This window comes from Phyllostomus hastatus, unplaced genomic scaffold (genome assembly GCF_019186645.2).
Source record: "Phyllostomus hastatus isolate PE091 unplaced genomic scaffold, TTU_PhHast_1.1 phas_contig_402, whole genome shotgun sequence".
NCBI lineage: Eukaryota > Metazoa > Chordata > Mammalia > Chiroptera > Phyllostomidae > Phyllostomus > Phyllostomus hastatus.
The window spans coordinates 5,502,187-5,520,205 of NW_025333873.1; the positions used below are offsets into that span (position 1 = coordinate 5,502,187).

The 18,019-nt window shown below is 56.4% G+C and overlaps 1 protein-coding gene across 3 annotated transcripts; it reads right to left on the bottom strand.

Moving 5' to 3' along the window:
* Nucleotides 1–5,025: 5,025 nt before the first annotated feature.
* MFSD2B (major facilitator superfamily domain containing 2B) lies at nucleotides 5,026–17,367 on the bottom strand. Of its 3 annotated transcripts, none has more exons than XM_045844489.1 (14): nucleotides 17,245–17,367; nucleotides 13,763–13,888; nucleotides 12,515–12,639; nucleotides 11,824–11,878; nucleotides 11,449–11,527; nucleotides 11,217–11,353; nucleotides 9,641–9,731; nucleotides 9,405–9,526; nucleotides 8,867–8,950; nucleotides 8,480–8,560; nucleotides 8,142–8,251; nucleotides 7,620–7,763; nucleotides 7,055–7,231; nucleotides 5,026–5,915 (listed from the first exon to the last, which is right to left on the bottom strand). In XM_045844489.1, exons 1-14 carry the CDS (start codon nucleotides 17,329–17,331, stop codon nucleotides 5,891–5,893), a joined length of 1,443 nt encoding a protein of 480 aa, XP_045700445.1. In that variant the 5' UTR covers nucleotides 17,332–17,367; the 3' UTR covers nucleotides 5,026–5,890. The 3 variants fall into 3 exon arrangements, with proteins under 3 accessions (XP_045700445.1, XP_045700444.1, XP_045700443.1); XM_045844488.1 differs by having other exon boundaries at nucleotides 11,824–11,947; XM_045844487.1 differs by lacking the exon at nucleotides 12,515–12,639 and having other exon boundaries at nucleotides 11,824–11,835.
* Between the last annotated feature and the right edge of the window lie 652 nt (nucleotides 17,368–18,019).

The window sequence follows — 18,019 nt, forward strand, 5'->3', positions numbered from 1 at the left end:
TTATCTGGAGATTCTTTTGGAATGTCTGTAGGCAGTCATCACTTACAAATAACAACAACTTTGTTTTTTTTCTTTCTTATACTATTGTCTTACTGTACTGGCTAGATCCCCTGACAAAGCATTGAATAGAAGCAGTCAGTGATAGTGGGTACCTTCCTACGTTCCTGACTTTAAAGGGGCTGGCTCACTGTTAAGAATGATGCTTGCTAATGGATTTTTAGTAGACATCCTTTCTCAGTTTAAAAATTTTTCTATTCTATAAGTACCTTTATTATTCAAAGGATATTAGACTTTTATCAAATTATTCTTTCTGTATGAAGATTATACTTTTTTCCTCCTTTAATCTGTCAACGTGGTAAATCTTGATAGATTTTTCTAATGTTAAACCTTGCATTCTTGGAATAAGCCCACTATGTTCATGGTATATTTATTTTTTAGGCATTGTTAGACTCAGTTCACTGATACTTTGTTTAGGATTCTTGCTTTTGTGTTCCTGAGTGCTATCAGCCTGTGAATTTTTTACCGTCCTTGTCTGGTTCTGGTGTCCAGCTTATTCCGGCCTGATGTGAGGAGTTGCAAAGTGTGTCTTTTTCTTCTCTCTCTCTCTTTTTGAGTTGACTTTTTTTATTCCCTGGAAGGGTTTGCATAAGGTAGGAATGATCCTTGTTTCAAAGTTTGATGGAAGTTGGTAAAAACCCCTTGGATCTGGTGTTTCCTTTGTAGGAATTTTTAAAAATATTTATAATATTTGTGGGACCATGAAGGATTTCTGTGTGTTTACACCCACACGCATCTACACTCCATTCTGTTATGCTTGTTTTGAAAAAAAAAAAAACAAATTTGTTCCAATACAATCACTGTATGAGGGAACAGTTAGAGCCTAACATGAATGTCCTGTGGCTTGTGCACCGGTTTCGTCCTTAAGTGACAGTCGGCAGACACGGAAGGCAGTGCCCAGCGAGCTGAGGCCATAGTCACACACACACACCTGTGCGCATCCCAGCCGCCCAGCGAGCAGCTGTGTCGGTTCACCGGGTGTGCTCTGAGCCACACCCACTCATATCTGCTCTAAACTTTCTGCCCAGTGTCAGATAACTTCTGCCATCGGAGAATAACCTACAAGCTGCAGCCCTTTCTTTCTGTTGCTTAATCCACACTCGGTGTGGATGGGGATGGGTGGTGGAGGGAACAGAGAGAGAGGAAACTGAGACCACAGTTTGGGTTTTAGTGACTGGACCGATGCTGACGCAGCTGACCGAACGTGCAGGAGGCAGACCAGGGACGGGGGTGTGGTAATGAGTTCCACCGTGGACCTGGGCTGCCATCTGAACGACACACAGGTGGGCACCTGGCCTCGGCTCAGTGGGTCTGAAGGTCCGCGGATCGCTCCAGGCTAGAAACTGAGAGGTGAATAGGTGGTGATGGTGAATGAGACCCAGGGCCCTGGGGAGCCTGCGGCCACTGCAGAGCAACAAAAGAAAAGACAGGAAGTGAATGGTCAGGTGCTGGAGGAGAGCCTGGGGGGTCAGGGCCTGCAGGCCAAGAGAGGAGCTTTGAGAAGGAGGGGTCACCGTTCATGAGTACCAGTCAGAGAGGGTTTTCTTGGTCACATATTATCTCACTTAATTCTCACAGCCATCCCGAGGTGTAGGCAGTAGCGTAGACATTTGTTCAAAAAAGAAACGGAGGCTCAGATTTATTGACTCAGTTGACTGGTCACATGTGTAAAAGATGAAAGCAACATACAAAGTCCCACCTCCCTTTCTCTGATGCTGTAGTTTCCCTGCCGTGCCGGGCCGCACCCGTCCCCTCTGTGGGGAGGCAGAGACGGTAGGGCGGGTGAGGGGGGATGGCAGGTGAGGACAAGGAGACCATGCTGCGGTGGCTGGTGGGTAGGGGGAGAGTAATGCAGATTATGTGGAAGGGAGAAAGCTAAGGGAGTAGGGAAGGCTGTTTTGTTTGAGAATGAGGGCAGTGCAAACACTTGCTCATTCAGCAAATGTTAATTCACATTGAACATTTACTTCTGGACACGGAGGACGTAGCAGTAAAAACCGAAGTCCCTGCCCTCACAAAGTTTGCATTTTCATGGATATGTCAAGCAATAAACAGGTCACTGAGAAACCTACAAACAAAGCAGGCAGAGCTCATTGAGTGCTGGGGAGGAGGAAGGGCTTGGCTGTGAGCCAACAGGAAAGCAGTGGGGGCTCCTCCAAGGAGGTGATGGTTTAGCAGCCATCCAACCTTGTGAGGCCTTGAGGCCTGGTAGGGGAGCTCCATGGCTGGGACCTCAGTCGGAGGCAGGGTTGCTGCTGTTGAGTGTCTTGAGCAAGTGGAAGGCATGCACTCCTGCATGTAGGTGGGGAAGGAAAAGGTGGTGGAGGGGAAAGGGGCCAGGGGAGATCCTGCCCTTGGCCAGTGATAGGCCTCGGGTTTGCCTTGGTGACAAGGAGAGATCCTTCCTCTCAAAACGCAGGGCGGGCTCTGAGGGTGGGTGTCAGCAGAGGGGCATGGGCATGGGCAAGTGCACCGAAGGTCCGAGAGTAGAGTAAGGGGAGTTACCGAGGAGTCGGAGCCGAGCCAGGCAGGGATGCTGGCGATCGGTTGCATGCCAAATGCTTTAAGCACCAGCTCCCTCCACAGCCTTTGGAGTCAGGCCGACTGAGGTTTCAGACCATTTCTGCCACCAGCTGACCTTAGGCAAGTTGCTTAAACTCTCTAACTCCGTTTCCGTGCCTGAAAATGAAATGATAGTGCCCACTTCGTAGAGTGGCTGTGGGGGACAAATGGCGGTGTTACCGGGTGGGGCCTGGCCCTGAGTGGGTCTGCCCGGGGCTGACTGCAGGTTGTGGGTTCTTCGTATGGGAAAGATGTCACGAGTCCCGGTGACCCCGAGGATCCGTTTATTGAAGCTGGGGACAGTAAAACAAGGAAGGGCCCAGCACAGAGGAAGCAACAGGAGAGCCTGGGCTGGACTGCCTTAGCTCACTGCAAAGTCAGAGCAAGCGGGGCCTTGGGGACAGGGTCAGGGGGTTAGCCTGGGACAAGCTGTCAGCTGCCTATTGCCTTAGAGTTTAGGCTACATGTGCCTGAGGGGAAAGAAGTAGGGGGAGAAGGGAGTGGCTGGGCCCCAGAGGGAGTGCTTGTGTGCTGGGTCCTTTGTCTTGAGGCCTCTCTCTCTCCCTCTCTCATATCTCTCTCCTCTCCCTCTCCTTCTCCCTCTCCCTCTCCCTCTCCCTCTCCCTCTCCCTCTCCCTCTCCCTCTCCCTCTCCCTCTCCCTCTCCCTCTCCCTCTCCCTCTCCCTTTCCCTCTCCCTCTCCCTCCCCCTCTCCCTCCCCCCTCTCCCTCCCTCCCTCCCTCCCTCCCCTCCCTCCCCCCTCCCTCCCTCCCTCCCTCCCTCCCTCCCTCCCTCCCTCTCTCTCTCTCTCTCTCTCTCTCTCTCTCTCTCTCTCTCGCAGGCGGGAACCCCGGGGGAAGTCTCAAGGAGGGCTTCGGTAGAGTATCCATCAGTTCTGCAGGTGCACCCTTTGAGGGTCGTGGTCTCCTCTGACTGGTCAGAGGCAGGGCAGTTGGTTCTGGCATCACCCACCTGGTTTTGCTGCCTCTCTCGGCCTGGAGCTGGAACACAGCTGAGGCCTAGATGTTGTCTCCAGGGAGAGAAGCCCAGGAGAGGAGAGGTTACCCTGGGGGCCAAGTCCTTGTTTCCCCAGTTTTGCCCCCAGCCAGGCACTTCCTTCCGCCCTGGGGACCATCTGCACCTGGCTGTAAATGTTTCAGCCAGTTTGTTCGGCTTTCTTTTTGTATTCCACTTGCCAAGGGATTTTCCTAGCTTCTTACTGTCCTGTCTCAGTAGGATACCTTTTGGCCAGCCCATGGTGGTCCTCACCCCTGAGATCTAGCCCCTGGCCTCAGAGGTGGCCCCCTGCGGCTGTCTGTGCTGGACAGCTCTGCTGCTTGAGACTGCACCCCTGCGGAACACAGGTGACATCGTTTGGCACGAGCTTCTGATCCTACCTGCATTGCCCAGGTTTCCAAAGCACGCGTAACCTGACGTGGCAGAAACTGGACCCTGCCTTGTCGTACCAGGTGTGGTCCCCACACGGCCAGTGTGGTTCGCCAGCGTTAGAAACTGCTCTATGTGTGTGCCCGCCTGTGTGTGTGCCCGCCTGTGTGTGTGCCCGTGCACGGCAGGGGGTGGGCAGAGAGGGACAATGAAGAGAAGCTGAGCCCAGCTCTTTCTCTGGGGCCCTGTGACCTCAAGGATCAGAAACCCATGTCAGTGTCACAAGGGCCCGAGAGGTCAGGCATCGGAAAGGCCAGGTCACGTTCTGCACTTGCACTGAGAGGTCAGTTCCCTCTCGTGCCACAGCGTTTGCGCAGGAAGCCAGAGGCGTCAAGCTCTGAGGCACACGTGTCTGAGGTCTGGCAGTCTCAGGGGGAGCCTCACACCCAAGGGGCAGCCAGAGGCCCAAAGAGGAAGTGCAAAGGAGCCTAGCACTGGGCGGGGTCAAGAGAGCTGACCCCGTGGAAGGGACAGGGCTGGGGAGACATTCAGGGCGCAAGGCTGTGCCTCCTGCACCCTTTGGGTGCCCTGACTTCTGGAGGAGGAGTTGCTGGGACATCAGCGTCCCCACACGTTCCCAACTGGTCTGTAAGCGCCAGCCCACAAGAGCCACTGTGGCCTGCTGGAGTCTCAGCTTTCTTTCTCTTCCAAAGGACAGAAGGAACCCTCTCCCACATTTCCTCCCTCCAGTCGGAAGAAATTTGGAGTCAGACACAGCTGGGTTCAGTGATGTCAGGCACCCTCCCCTTCCCTCTTTGGGGTGAGAGTTTCCCAGCAGGTGGGATGATCGCAGGCTGGCCACTGTCACATTTTATAGACTCAATAGAAATCCTTTAATTTGTTTTTGTTAATGTTTTATTTATTTTGAGAGTGGGGGTGAGAGAAAGAGGGAGAGAAACATCGATGTGCAAGAGAAACATTGACTGGCTGCCTCCTGCACACCCCCAAGTGGGGACCTGGCCTGCAACCCAGGTATGTGCCCTGACCGGGAATCGAACCGGCAACCTTTTGGTCCACAAGCCAGTGCTCAATCCACTGAGCCACACCAGCCAGGGCTAACTTGTTTTAAAAAAAAATTTAAACTTCAGTGGATCTTCCCTAAAGATACAGCTTCTAGAAGGCTGTGGTTCCTATACTTCTTATAAACGTTCAGAAAAAATAGTTCCACAAAAATAACTCTTCATAAAAACGATTGGTCTTGGGTGGCTCGACAGCAGTCTGCCCCCCTCTAGAGTCTGCATCGCCGACCTGTCTGAGCAGAGGGAAGGCGCGCGGCCTCCTCGCCCCGCCGCCGCCCGCATCTGCACTCCTGGGCTCTGCTGGCCTACCGCGTCTGTGTCTCTCCTAACCGAGCATCCCAGCCTGTCCGTCTGTCCCCCCGCTGCTCATCCGCGTGGTGTCTGTCACTCTCTCTGTCACATGTCCACTGGAGCGTCAGGGGAACACGAGGCCTGTCTGTGTGCCTGTCCTGTCAGGTCAGCAGTTGTTGCATCCGGTGCCCCCACGGGGAGTCTGCAGGCCAGGCCGGTGGGGGCGTCCTTCTTTCAGGACAGGCTGCTGTGGGGATGCTTTCCAAGGTCAGACGTTGCCCGGAGCTGGGTAGTCGGGGCACGGGTTTATCTGAAGTGGTCTGTGGTCAACGGGCAAGACATGACAGGTGGGACCCAGGCCAGTCCCTTCCGGAGAGGTCGCTGGAGACCCCATGTCCCAGGGAGAAGGTCCTGTGTAGGCTGCGAGGTAGGGGTTACAAACGGCCGAGAAAACGGGGCGGCTTGAGCCCAGAGGATGCTGGCTCCTGCTGTTCCAGCCCGTGGAAGTCTCGTGCTTCACGCCAGGCTGTAACTGGTCCTCCTGCAGGGAGGGGAGGAAGCCAGAGGGTGAGGGAGCAGTGGGGTCTCTGTCTGGCCACAGACCCCTCTGGGAGGGTCAGTGGCTGTTCCCTGTCTTCCTGGCCACTCCTCCCCTCCAGCCCCCCTGTGAACACGACCACGAGCCTGTTTCCCAGCGTCCCACCACGCAGTCCTCCACCTGAGTCACTCCCTGAGTGCAATGCATGACATCAGTGCCACTTGGCTGGAGTGTGAGACCAGCCACACTGAGCCGAGGGGGACCGATGATGAAGCCACCTTTGCCCCCACTGTGTGGTCCTCTGTAGGTACATGTGCTCATGTTTGTTAAGTGCATGAGCAAAACATGGACACGTGAAAGTCTGCGGGGCCGTGTTGATACCGCCCATCTGCTTGGCCTCAGGCTCTGTGCTGGGCCCTTAGGACATAAAATGAGTAAACACAGCTGCAGCCTTCCAGGTCCCCACCGTCTGCTGGGAAAGCCAGACAGTGAGCAGATCGTCCCTGCAGGGGACAGTGCTGTGGGAGGAGGAAGGACAAGGCTCAGGGAGCTCTCAGCACAGCCTGCGGGGCGGGGCACAGCGGGGGAGTGGAAGATGATGATCCCCAGGTTCTGGCCCCGGGCTGGAAGACAGTGGAGCTGGTTGGGACAAGGAGATGAATCCCATCTGGGGCCCGCTAAGACCGTCTGCCATGGTCATGGGACGCCAGGTGGGAATGTCCAAGTGAGAGCCAGCTGTGTAGATCTGGAGCTTGAAGGAAGTGTAGGGGGACGTGGGGTTGGGAGGGGGACAGCTGTGGGAGTCACCAAGCACTAGAGGTTCTCAAGTCCAAGCACGCAGATGAGGTGCCTGGGATTACGGGGAGCACAAGGAACGGGTGAACATGGGCGCCCTCCCCTACCACCGTCCCACAGGTTATCAAAGGAAGGGGACTGAGCAAGGACGACCAGAGTAGCAGAGGAAAGTCCAGAAGATGGCGCCACTGAAGCCAAGGAAAGATCTTCCAAAGGCAGGACTGTCTGGTGGTGTAAATACTGCCGTGAGACCTCAGGACTGGTTGGCCTCACGGCGGCACACAGGCGTGCGCCTCCCTGGGTGTGGGTAGCCCTGCGGTGTGTCCCCGTGTGCGTGGGGTGCCCACCTCCGGAGGCTCAGCCGGCGGGAGGTGTCCTGGCTTGGCACCTTTGGAGTGGGGCTGACCATGAGGATGCAAAGACCAGTGAGGATCATGCAGGTGGGCACAGCACCGATGAGGACCTTGAGGGTCACCACCACCTGCTCTGTCTGCTTGCAGGCTCCGGCCTCATACCCTGCAAACCTGGAGAAACAGCCCATGTGCAGCCAGCTCACATCCTCCCCAGCCTGGCTCCTGGGGGAGGGGTCCCAGATCCCCGACCTCTGCACCACCTGAAACTTGAATCCATTCCTCCGTCAGACCAGCCTAAACATCGTGGACGGGACAGTTGAGGGAATGGGCTGGCCAGGGAGGAGTCGAGAGAACTGAGAATGTGGGGGCTGAGGCTTCAGATGGGGTGCACCCCTCAAGAAAGGCCCCTTACAATTCACAGTGTAACCTGGGGCAGGTGATTCCCCCCACACTCTCCAAAGAGCAGAGCTTGGCCCCTGGCTGGCTGGGGTGGGGGACTCGGCCCTTGTACCACCCCACTAGTCTTGTGCCCCTGGCACAGCCCCACTCTGGGACTCACTCCAGACTGAGCGTGGAGATGCCCAGGGCGCCTGCGCCTGACAGCTTGGTGAAGAAGACATAGGAAGAGTAGAAGATGGTCTCCATGCCTGGGCCGTGCGGGTGCTGCTGCTGGAAGTCGTCTACCACGTCTGGGAGCATGGACCTGGGGGCGGGGGCTGCGGAGTTATCCCTTTGAACCCCCGGCAGCCACCAGCCTGCAAACTCTCTGGGTACAGAGACCAAGTCAGAGTTGTCCCTGAGGCCCCACTGCCCGGGACCAGAACTGGCCCACAGGGAGCCAGACAATACGTCTGCCTGTTCCACCCCACCCGCTGGCTGCCCCCCATTCCTGCTGTCTGGTGCTCTTCTGCGAGGGCTCCCAGGATGGAGGACCTGGTGACCTCCATGCCCTGCGAGCAGGAGAGCGGCTCCGGAGCACAGGCTGGCCACCGGGGACCTGGGACAACAGGCTGCCGTGCAGGAGGGCAGACCCCTGAGGAAGGGGGTGGAGCTCCCCCATTTCCCCCCTCGCCCAGCCTACCAGGGCAGCAGCAGGGACACAGCGATGCTCACACCAGATACCAAGGCCACAACGTATGCCACAGGTGCTGTGGGCACAATAGCCAACAGGATTGCAAAAGGCACCATCACCTGGGGAGACAGACACACCGGCTGCTCCCTCTACCTGCACCCCCTGCCCCACCTTGCTCTGTCCTGCACACACTCCCCAGTGTTACTAATGACCCCATTGCCTGGCCCTGTGCTGGTCACCGAAGGCGCAAGTGATTACAGGTCTGCCCTGCTGGCCCCCAGGAGGCTCAGACCCCAAGGTCAACTTTCGCCAACCCCGCTCCAAGCCTTGCTTCCTGCCCCACTCACACAGATCCCGAAGGCCGACATCCTCTTCCCAAACCGCTGTAGAACCCACTCCCACAGCGGGGTGCTCAGGACAGCCGAGACCTGTGAGCACACGGGACCATCACAGCCTGGCCGAGCTGCCAGCGCCTCTGCCCAGATTCACAAAGCCCTGGCTTTTAGGTGGGATGCCCCACCTCGACTTTGACCCCTGGCTAGAACCAGAGGCCATGAACTTGATGAACCTGGTCCCAATTCCACCCACTGCTGGAATGCAGGTGACCGAGGCCACGGCTGAGTCCAGCATGTTGACCACCAGAACTCTGGCCACACGTGTCATGTCAAGGACCACACATGTCCCCAACTCAGGCTCCTGAGTCACCTTGGCCCTGCCCCCCCAGGTCCTCTCACCAGGATGGTGAGCACCAGGCTCTGGATGTGGTCATGTAGCCGGGAGGCATGTGTACAGAACAGGACCAGGTAGCTCTGCTCCACCTGAGGAGGATGACAGGAAGTGGGCATGCACGGGGACTGGCCGGACCTCAGAAGTCCAGAGCAAGGCCTGGGTCTCAATTCTGGCCCCCCTTTCGGGACCTTGAACTCTGGTTGCTGTCACCATTATGCAGTTCCCGCCCCCTACAAAGGATGCTTATCCCCAACACAGATGGTAACACCCTTCCTAGTCCACCCGTCCCCTTGCATGACTAGGATTGGGTGGGCTTGACCACCCCAGACTCTTTTTTCCTGGTGCCTGGGCCCTGACCGTCCTCAATCCCACAAGCTCCATCTAGATCGCTCTCCTCCCAGCACCAGGCTCTCTGAGCCACACACTGGCCACTGGTTAAAACTCAAGCGTCATCCCACTGGGCCATGAGAGGCTGAACCTGAACCTGTGCTGGCTCAGCATGGCTGGAGGCAAGCCCATGGGGACTGGCCTGGCCACAGGTACCTGAACGGCTGCTGAGATGAACAGGAAGGAGATCACCAGCTTCAGGTAGGGTGGGTGCCGGACAGTGAGGCCCAGCCCGGCCAGGAAGCCCATGCCCTGGCTGGAGGCTTCGGCAGAGGGGTCTGCGACACAGGAAGGAGACATCGGCTTGGCAGAGTTCCACACCAAAACCCATTCCCAAGAGGAGCCCTGCCCCCAGCTTTTCTGCTGCCCGCATCCTGCCTGCACCTCTGTACCTGGCCGCTCCTTCACCCCCAAGTGGAGGAAACCGATGCACACAGGGTAAGTCACGGCAACCGCAATGGCTGCAACGGAGTAGAGACAGGCCTGTGGAACGGGACAGAACTCGGGTGGGGGCGATGTCCCCCAGGGGCAGGGCAGGTGTACCTCCCGGTGGGGGCAGAGGGACCCTCAGCCCAAGTGCAAGAATGCTGGGTACTCCTCCCAATCAGCCCAGCAGAAGGAGGGCCAAGCGCCCATGATGGTCCTCCTGCGCCTCCTGCATGCATCCATGCCACCGCAGGTTTGAGGGTCTGTGTTCTCTCTCTCTCTCCCTCCCTCTCCAGCCTCCCTGTCTCATTTATTAACACAAACATTCAGCCCTGGCTGGTGTGGCTCACTGGATTGAGTGCCGACCTGCGAACCAAAGGGTCGCCGTTGGATTTCCGGCTGGGCACATGCCTGGGTTGCAGGCCAGGCCCCCACTAAGGGGTGTGTGAGAGGCAACCACACATGGATGTTTCTTTCCCCCTCTTTCTCCCTCCCCTTCTCATTAAAAGTAAACAAAATCTAAAAAAAAAGAAATTCATTGTTGCTGATTTCTATATGCTGGACCCTGAGGTTAGGAAGACAGATTCTGGAACAGAAAGTTACTGTGTGTCCAGATAAATATGTAAAAAAAAAAAGAGAGACAGTGCTACCTATCCTATAAAGACATGTGTGGGAGTGACAGTCACCCATTTCCAGAGAGAGGCTGCCCCCGGGGAGGGAGGGAGGGAAGAGGGGGATGGGCAGGGCCTCACGGGTGTGGGTCCCGCACAACTGCTCGGGCCCCACATTCGGGGCCCTGCACTTGGGAGTTAATGCTCTGCTGTCGCTGTCTTGAAATGCTTGGTCATTTATCTATGAATTTGTGTTTTGTAAGTGAAGTTGATGGAACTTCAAAGAGGCACCTTTGTTGAACCCTGAGGGGTGGGTTCTCAGCTTTCCACTCCCCACTCTGGGCACCCCAGGCCCTGCCTGGTCTCCTCCGCCCTCATTCAAGGCCACTGCCACCCTCAGTTCCACCCTCCCCCAGACAGTGGAGGGGAGGGGCTTGTGCAAGAGGAGGCCAGGCCAGGTGCTGCACGCAAAAGCGTTTCGTCCTGAAGCAAGGGCAGGACTCGTAATCAGATGGAGTGGACAGCTGAGAGAAAGGAAGGAGTAAAGGGTGACTCCTAGGGTTCTCGGGGATGGTGACATCATTTGCCGAAGGGGAAAATAGGTGATCTTGATGGCTGAAGTAGATGCATGCCCCAGTGGGTGAAGAGGGACCTGCTTTGAGGGGCCCGGGTTGCTCCGTGTTTCCCTTTCACGAGGGGGTGGGGTGGGGCGTGACTGGGGCTGGCTGGGAGGGGTCATGGGAGGGGCTTTACCCAGAGCTCTGCCAGGACATCAAAACCTCCCGCCGCCTTCCCCGCCCCTTCTCTGGGCTCTGCCTCCTCCTCTCCAGATGGCCCACTGGGGTGCTGTGTGTTTACGTTTAGAAGGCACCCGGGTGGGGGGGAGACCAGGTCTGGCGGGAGAGTGGGGTGCGTCCGCATGGGCACTCACTGCGCCGGGGGAGATGGTGACCGGCCCCGGGAGCTCGAGGTCCGCGTCCTCGCACTTGCGGGGACTGTGGGCGCCGGACACGATGAGTCCGTGGACTGCGGCTCCCATCAGCGTCCCCGCCATCTCCATGGTGATCCCTGGGACACAGTGAGCGCTGCAGTGACCGGCTTGCGCCCAGCCCCCCGCCCCTGGCCGCACCCCCCCCCACACTCCCACCCACGCAGGCACTCACGGTATGCGGTGGCCGAGTCCCGCTCCTTGGCGCTGGGGGTCAGGAGCATGGTGAGCGCTGTGTAGGGCACCTGTAAGAACTGAGGGGCGGAGTTTAGATGGCCGCCCTCAGCCCACACCGCCAAAGTGGACAACCTGTCCCAGCCCACCCGGTGCCAGGCTGGCAGTCCCCACAGATGCCCTCAAGCCAGGAGGCAAGGGCTGAGGGGCCGGAGGTGGGAGGAGCTAAAGGTAAGGGCCCGGCACTGGTGAGCAGGTGCCCGCGATGGAACCCTCCTGAACACCTATCCCTGACACACACACTTCAGAGTGGCCACTGGCCAGGGATTGGCCAGTTCCAGGGGTCCAGGCCCAGGAAGGGGGGCCACCTGCTTACCGTGGCCAGGGCCTGGAATAGGCAGTAGAAGGTCATGTACCAAAGGCCTCGAAGGCTGGTGAAGGGGGGCAGGAACCACGAGAAGAAGTAAGCCACGGCGATGAAGGGCGTGCAGCCCAGCACCCTGTGGGGACGCAGTGGAGACAGAATGGCCACCGCACCAGGAGTGGGGGCATGAGAGGGCGAGCCTGGGGCAACCTCACCCCTCTGCCCCTGGACTAGCCCTGGACTGAGACTCTGGGTGGGAGCCACGGACATGGAGGGCTGATGGGACATGGAGGAAGCCAGGAGTGAGGGCTGGAACTCTGGTTGGGACCCTTGCATGCTTGGTGGTACCGTTCCATGTGTCAAGGACCCTGAGCACAGGAGTTGTGCCTACTCTGGGAGACCTTCCAGGGCCTCCAGCCCGCCCTGGCCACACTTAGACCTCTGGGCCAGGCCCGGGAGTCTTGGAGGCTTTGTCCAGCCCTGAGCCAGATGGTGAGGGAAAGTCTCCAAGGATGTCTCTGCACTGCATGACTGGGTCTGTCCCAGTCTCGTGCTGTCACCTACTGTCGGTCCCATCACCTGCTATCTTGGTTTGTCCTCTAACCATCCACAGGGTTTTCTACTAAGAAGCAGGGCTGTGACAGACACAGTGCCCTCGGACTGTGGGCAGGTGCCAGACCTGAAGGACCAGGGGGCTGCTCACCAGGGCATGAGTCGTCCAGACCCTGTCCTCCTGCTTCTGTTAATGAGGAACCCGGCCACAGGGTCAGCAGCTGCCCCAGACACCTTCCCTCCAAACAGCACGAGTGACACCTGGGCGGCGGGGATCTGAGATGGACAGGGGAGGAGAGAGCCACGCACTGGCAGAGTTGGAGAGGCCGTCCGGGCCTGCCCGTGCACCAGGATGGCGAGCTGGCAACCTGGCTGGGGCCAGAGGCACAGTGGGACGTCTCTCCGGCCTCCTGGCCAGGATGCTACCCTCAAGGGCTCCCAGGGCACCTCTGCACTAGCGAAGAAAGGGCGAGGGAGGGAGCTGACGGCAGCACGTCGGCGCATGCCCAGTCCCTTTGGAGAAGACACGGGGGACCCTCATCTGAGGTGGCCCAGTGCAAGAAGGGTGCACCCAGGGTGACAGTCTAGACTTTCTGTCTCATACTGGAAGTGTTTTATTGATTTTCTGGTTACACAAATGATACACTCACTATAAAAACATTCAAGCAGTACAGAAAAACGTGGAGCAAAGCTCATCTGAAACCCCACCATCCTGAGACAACTTCCAGACGCATTTTGATGATCATCCTTTCATGCATTTAGGTGCATTTGCAACTTATAATCTTCTATAAATGCAACCGTATCAGTGTCATATAAAAAAGTCATTAATACCTCATTAAAAATTTCTTTTTAGCTCACTCTCTGTCCTCCACCATTGCCTCGTATAGCCAACATTAACAGCCTGGAGTGATTTTCTGTGCACTTTCTCCATGCATTTTTAATCATACCAACTCATACACACACACTATACTCATGTACACACGTGTATGGGGCATGTCTTTGTTTTACTAACACGGGATCATTTTACATACTCTTCCCTAAGACTATCTTTTCTCCAGGCCCAGGAAGGGGGGCCACCTGCTTACCGTGGCCCCCCTTGGCAGTGCATTGTGGAAATCCCTCCAAATCAACTGCTATAGATCTACCACCTTCTTTAAATGGCTACATAAGTGTCCACTCTATGGAGATATTACAAGCTATTACCCAACTGCTTCTGTATTGTTGGGTATTCACATTGTTTCCCATTTTCCACTACAAACAGGCTGCAATGAACACCCTTGAGGAGGTTGCCCTCCACAGCTTAGGTCGAAAGTGCTATCTGGGAAGGGTGGTGGGGGTGGAAGGACCAGAGGCCACGGAAGATGGGAATAGGGGGTCCTGGGCTGATGCCCACACTTACCTGTGCCACATCTAGCAGGAAGAGCTGCAGGTAAAAGGCTGTGGCACTGGAGGCCACCTGGTTGGGGACCCCGCCAATGCCATAGCACACCTTCGTACAGAACGAGAGGCCACCAGCTCTGCTGTCCTGGGGGAGACAGAGGAGCTAAGCCCCACCCTCACAGACACACAGCAGCCCCCACACGCCCCTGGCTTCCAGAAGCATCCTGAGTCCCCAGGTCTCCAGGGCTTTTCCTGCAACCTCTCAGTCCTAATTTGCCCCAAATCATCTTAAAGGGAAGTGAAACAGAAAAAAGAAAAAAAAAATCCTGAGACATGACCTCTAAGCTTTTCCAGGGGGAAGTTCCTCCCTGTATTTCCCCCTCAGTGCTTCCTGCTTCAGTGTTGTCTGGGTCAGCAAGCCTGAGTGAACGAGGGGTCAGGGGGCCCCCAACTTCGCCACCAGGTCCCTGCGTGACCTTGAATAAAGCCACTTTCTCTCACTAAGCCTTCGAATGGAGAAGTCCTGCCAGCTTCACAGGGTTGGTTTTCCTTTTTTTAAGATTTTTTGTTTTTAGAGAGAGGGAGAGGTGGTGCATCAATGGGTCGCCTCTGGTAAGTGCCCTGGGAGGAATGGAACCCAGGACCATGTGCTTTGTGGGCTGACGCCCCAGCAACTGAGCCCCACCGGCCAGGGCTGGCTGCACAGGGCTGCTTCCAAGAGCAGAGGGGGAGCTGGTTCTGGGAGCAGATTGCTGGACGTTCAGGACTTTTGCAGCCAGGCATTGAAAGACTAGCACCCTGAAAACAGCCACGGTGAGAGTATGTACACCCCTGAAATCAGCCAACATTACAAATCAGAGCCCCCGATCCCCAGACTGTTTACCAGCCTACCGCTGAAACAAAGTAATGTTTATGATCCCAAATATGTGTGTGTGTGTGTGTGTGTGTGTGTGTGTATCACAATCCCTAAGCTACCCAGCGGACCCCAGACTCAAATATGCAACTGCCTCCTCACACCCCTATGTGGTCGACTAACATGCGTCTCATCTCGGCAGGGTCAACACACAGCTTGATTCCCATTCCATCCCATTGTTTCAACTGACTCCTCACCCTGTTGTCCCCATTGCATTAAGGGACCCCAATGTCTACTCAGCAGCTCAGGCCACAGACCCAGGAGTCCCCCTCACTCCCCCTTTCCCGAGCCCCCCGTCTAATCTGTCCATGAGAGCCTGCTTAGTGGCTCCCCTGCTTCTGCTCTCGGCCCGTACCATCCACTCTCCATCCAGCAGCCAAAGTGATCTTTTCCTAACAGTTAGGTGGCATCTCCTCTCTGCCTAAAACCCTCCCATAGCTTGCCAGTGAACTCTGAGGAAAACTCCAAGTCCTGCCCTGGCTGAGTAGCTCAGTCGCTTAGAGCGTTGTCCTGGTGCGCCAAGGTTGCAGGTTCGATCCCCAGTCCGGGCACACATGAGAATCAACCAACGACTGCACAAGTAAGTGGAACAGCAAATTAGTGGATCTCTTTCTCCCTGCCCTTCTTTTTGCTCTCTCTAAAAATCAAAAACAAACAAAAAGCCCTCCCAGTCCTCACCATACAGCCCGCAAGAGCCCCCCCAGCCTGCCCCCATTCCCACCTCACTTCAGACAGCTCTCCTCTACCACGGGATCTCCCTTCCAAGTCCTCAAAATGGCCAAGCCTGCCGCTGCCTCAGGGCCTTTGCACTTCCTGTTCCTTCTGTCTGAGAGGCTCTTTCTCCAGGTCCTTGCCGAGCTGACCCCTTGTCACTCACGTTTAAGCCTAAGGGTCATCTTCTCAGGGTGGCCTTCCCTGGCCACCCAAGTCTCTCTTTCAGTTGTGCTTACCAACTGACGTGCTCTTACTTGTCTCCTGCCTGTCTTCATCAGAAGACACGTCATTTGAGAGCATGACCCATGTATTTGGCACCGTGTGTCCCCAGTGCCTAGAACAGTGCTTGATACACAGTAAAGCTCAGCATGTATTTACTGAAAGAACAAATGCCATGAAGACGCTGCGTAAGGTGTCCTTTCTCTGAAAGATGCTGGGAATTCTTTCTCATCTGTGCGTGGGGGTGGGGGTGGGGGAGTGGACAGGATGTGGCTTCACCCACTTTGGTATCTTGCCCGACACCCAGAGGGACTCTTTCGAAGGGAAGGTCTCCCCAGATAAGGGTTTATCGTATCCTCTGCACACTCTTCCTACACACAGAAGAAAACCACACGCGAAACAGGACGTGGTCTCCTTTTCTGACATTGTGCGAACATTATTTCAACTTCCAGAAGACCTTTGACAATAGGCAGAATCCACCAGGATAGCCCTCCTGCCCCGCCCCATCATGGGGTTCTTATTTCCCCCGAAATGTGCTTAGCAAGTTTCTGGCACACAGAAGGCACTTGAAGGATAGGGGGGAAAATTCCAGCTTACACTAGGTCTATGATAATAACGATCTTGGAATCTTGACGGTTTCATGTGCTTGAATTAGATGCCCTTCACAGTTGGCTGTGCACAAGTTTTAGTGTTAGACACACTTGAATCCAAATTCTGCACCTGCCTTTTCCAGCTGTGCGACCCAGGCCAGGTCGCCTGACGTGGCTGCCTCAGTGTCCTCTCATGTTAAGTGGAGATAATACAACCTCATGGGGTTGTTAAGAGAATTAAATGTCAGCAATTCGTTGGCCATGTTAGTTTCCCCTCTTGCTGTTCATCTCGCCCTGAATTTCTAAATGTCACTGGAAAATGCGAGTCCTCGGAGAGACTCTGCATTGAATTTTGTTTCTGGAGGGCCACAGTCCTTCGCTCTGAGGTGCTCTTGCTTCGCAGCAGAGGCCGTAGGAAGTTGAGCGGGCGGCGCAGTGAAGCCACAGAGGATGAACAGGTCTCCTCCAAGCCCACGGGATCTTACATTCAGCGGACACCGACTCCAGCACCCCCACCCTTGAGACATGGGTCCCAGCGCCACCAGCCCTGCGTTCCACCTGCCCTCCAACATCACGCTGGGGCCTGGCAGCCAGGAAGGACATCTCTGGGGACGATCTCCCGGAGGAGAGCCTGGCGCCTGGACAAGCAAGGCCAGGGTTTGAGAAGGTGGGGACGGGGAAGGCAGGCCGCCCCCCGCAGGCACCCCTGCGAGATCCCTCTGGGAAGGTCTGGAGGGTGGCGGGCGAGAGCCCCCGGATGGGAATCAGGAGGCCAGAGACAGGCCCTGGGTCTGCCTGGCTACTTGAAGGAACCAGCTAGTGACTCCCTCGCCTAGGACTCCGTTCCGCATGCTGTTCTCCTCCCGGCTCCCGAGTATCCTCAGCTCCCAGGGCTCTCAAGTGGCAAACCCCACTAGGGGCAGTTCAGGTGGAGGACCCTGCAAGGCTGACAAAGGGCTTCGACCCGACTCCCTCAAGGCCCCTGGGACCCCTCTGCCCCCGCGCCCCCCCCACCCGACGGGCTACTCCCAGCTCCCCTGTGGCGCCCGCTTTTTCTGAGCTCACCGAGCCGGGCTCCAGGGCTTGTGCTTCCCCCGCGGGCACCGGCACCTCGTCCGCAGGGGTCTGGGTCCCTCCGGCGGAAGCCGCCATCCCGCACAGCCGCAGCGCCCGCGACCCCGGGGCTATCTGCACGCGGGGAGGGCGGATCCCTCGTGGAGAGGGCGCGGCGAGGGGGTGGGGGGTGGGCCGGCTGGGGAAAGGCCAGAAACCAGGAAGCTGTGAAAGTTTTTTTCCCCAAAGGGAAAAACACCTAGAGAGCAAATTCACTGGGGGGAGAAGTCCCTGGGGGCCGTTTTCCTTGGGGGGTCCGCCAGGCAGTGAGAACCGGAGGCAGTGGGAGCTCAACTCTTACGCCAAATCCTCGTGGGTGAAAGTCAGCAAGGAAGTTTATTTGAAAAAACGAAGCAATAGAATTGACTTGTTTAGATTAAGATTATGGCTGAGCAGGTTTGTAAACTGCTAAATTTGATATCGGATGCCCGCAATATACGTTTTCCTGCCTCCTACAAAACAGGGGTGTGGCCCCGTAAGCTCTGGCCAGCAAAGGAAGGCCAGAGGTACACAATTTCCCAGATAGGTCCTTAGAAAGAAAGGGGTTACATTGTACACGCAACTCAAGGGAAAAATGTATCACTGACCTAAGTGCAAGGGCTAAAACTAAAAACCTCTTGGAAGAAACCAGCAGCTAATCTTCATAAGCATGAGTTACATAATTCTTTTTCGGATGGGACACCACAAACCCAAACGGACTATACATCGAAACGAAAAACTTTGGGCT

Bases quoted from the DNA above. Each gene is read 5' to 3' on its own strand.
- MFSD2B (XM_045844488.1), bottom strand. From the start codon at position 17,331: ATGGCGGCTTCCGCCGGAGGGACCCAGACCCCTGCGGACGAGGTGCCG. The intron at 13,889-17,244 runs GTGAGCTCAGAA...TGTCTCCCCCAG, and splicing joins AAGCCCTGGAGCCCGGCTCG to GACAGCAGAGCTGGTGGCCT. The intron at 8,252-8,479 runs GTGAGTGGGGCA...CTGTCTCCCCAG, and splicing joins TGTCGGCCTTCGGGATCTGT to GTGATGGTGCCTTTTGCAAT.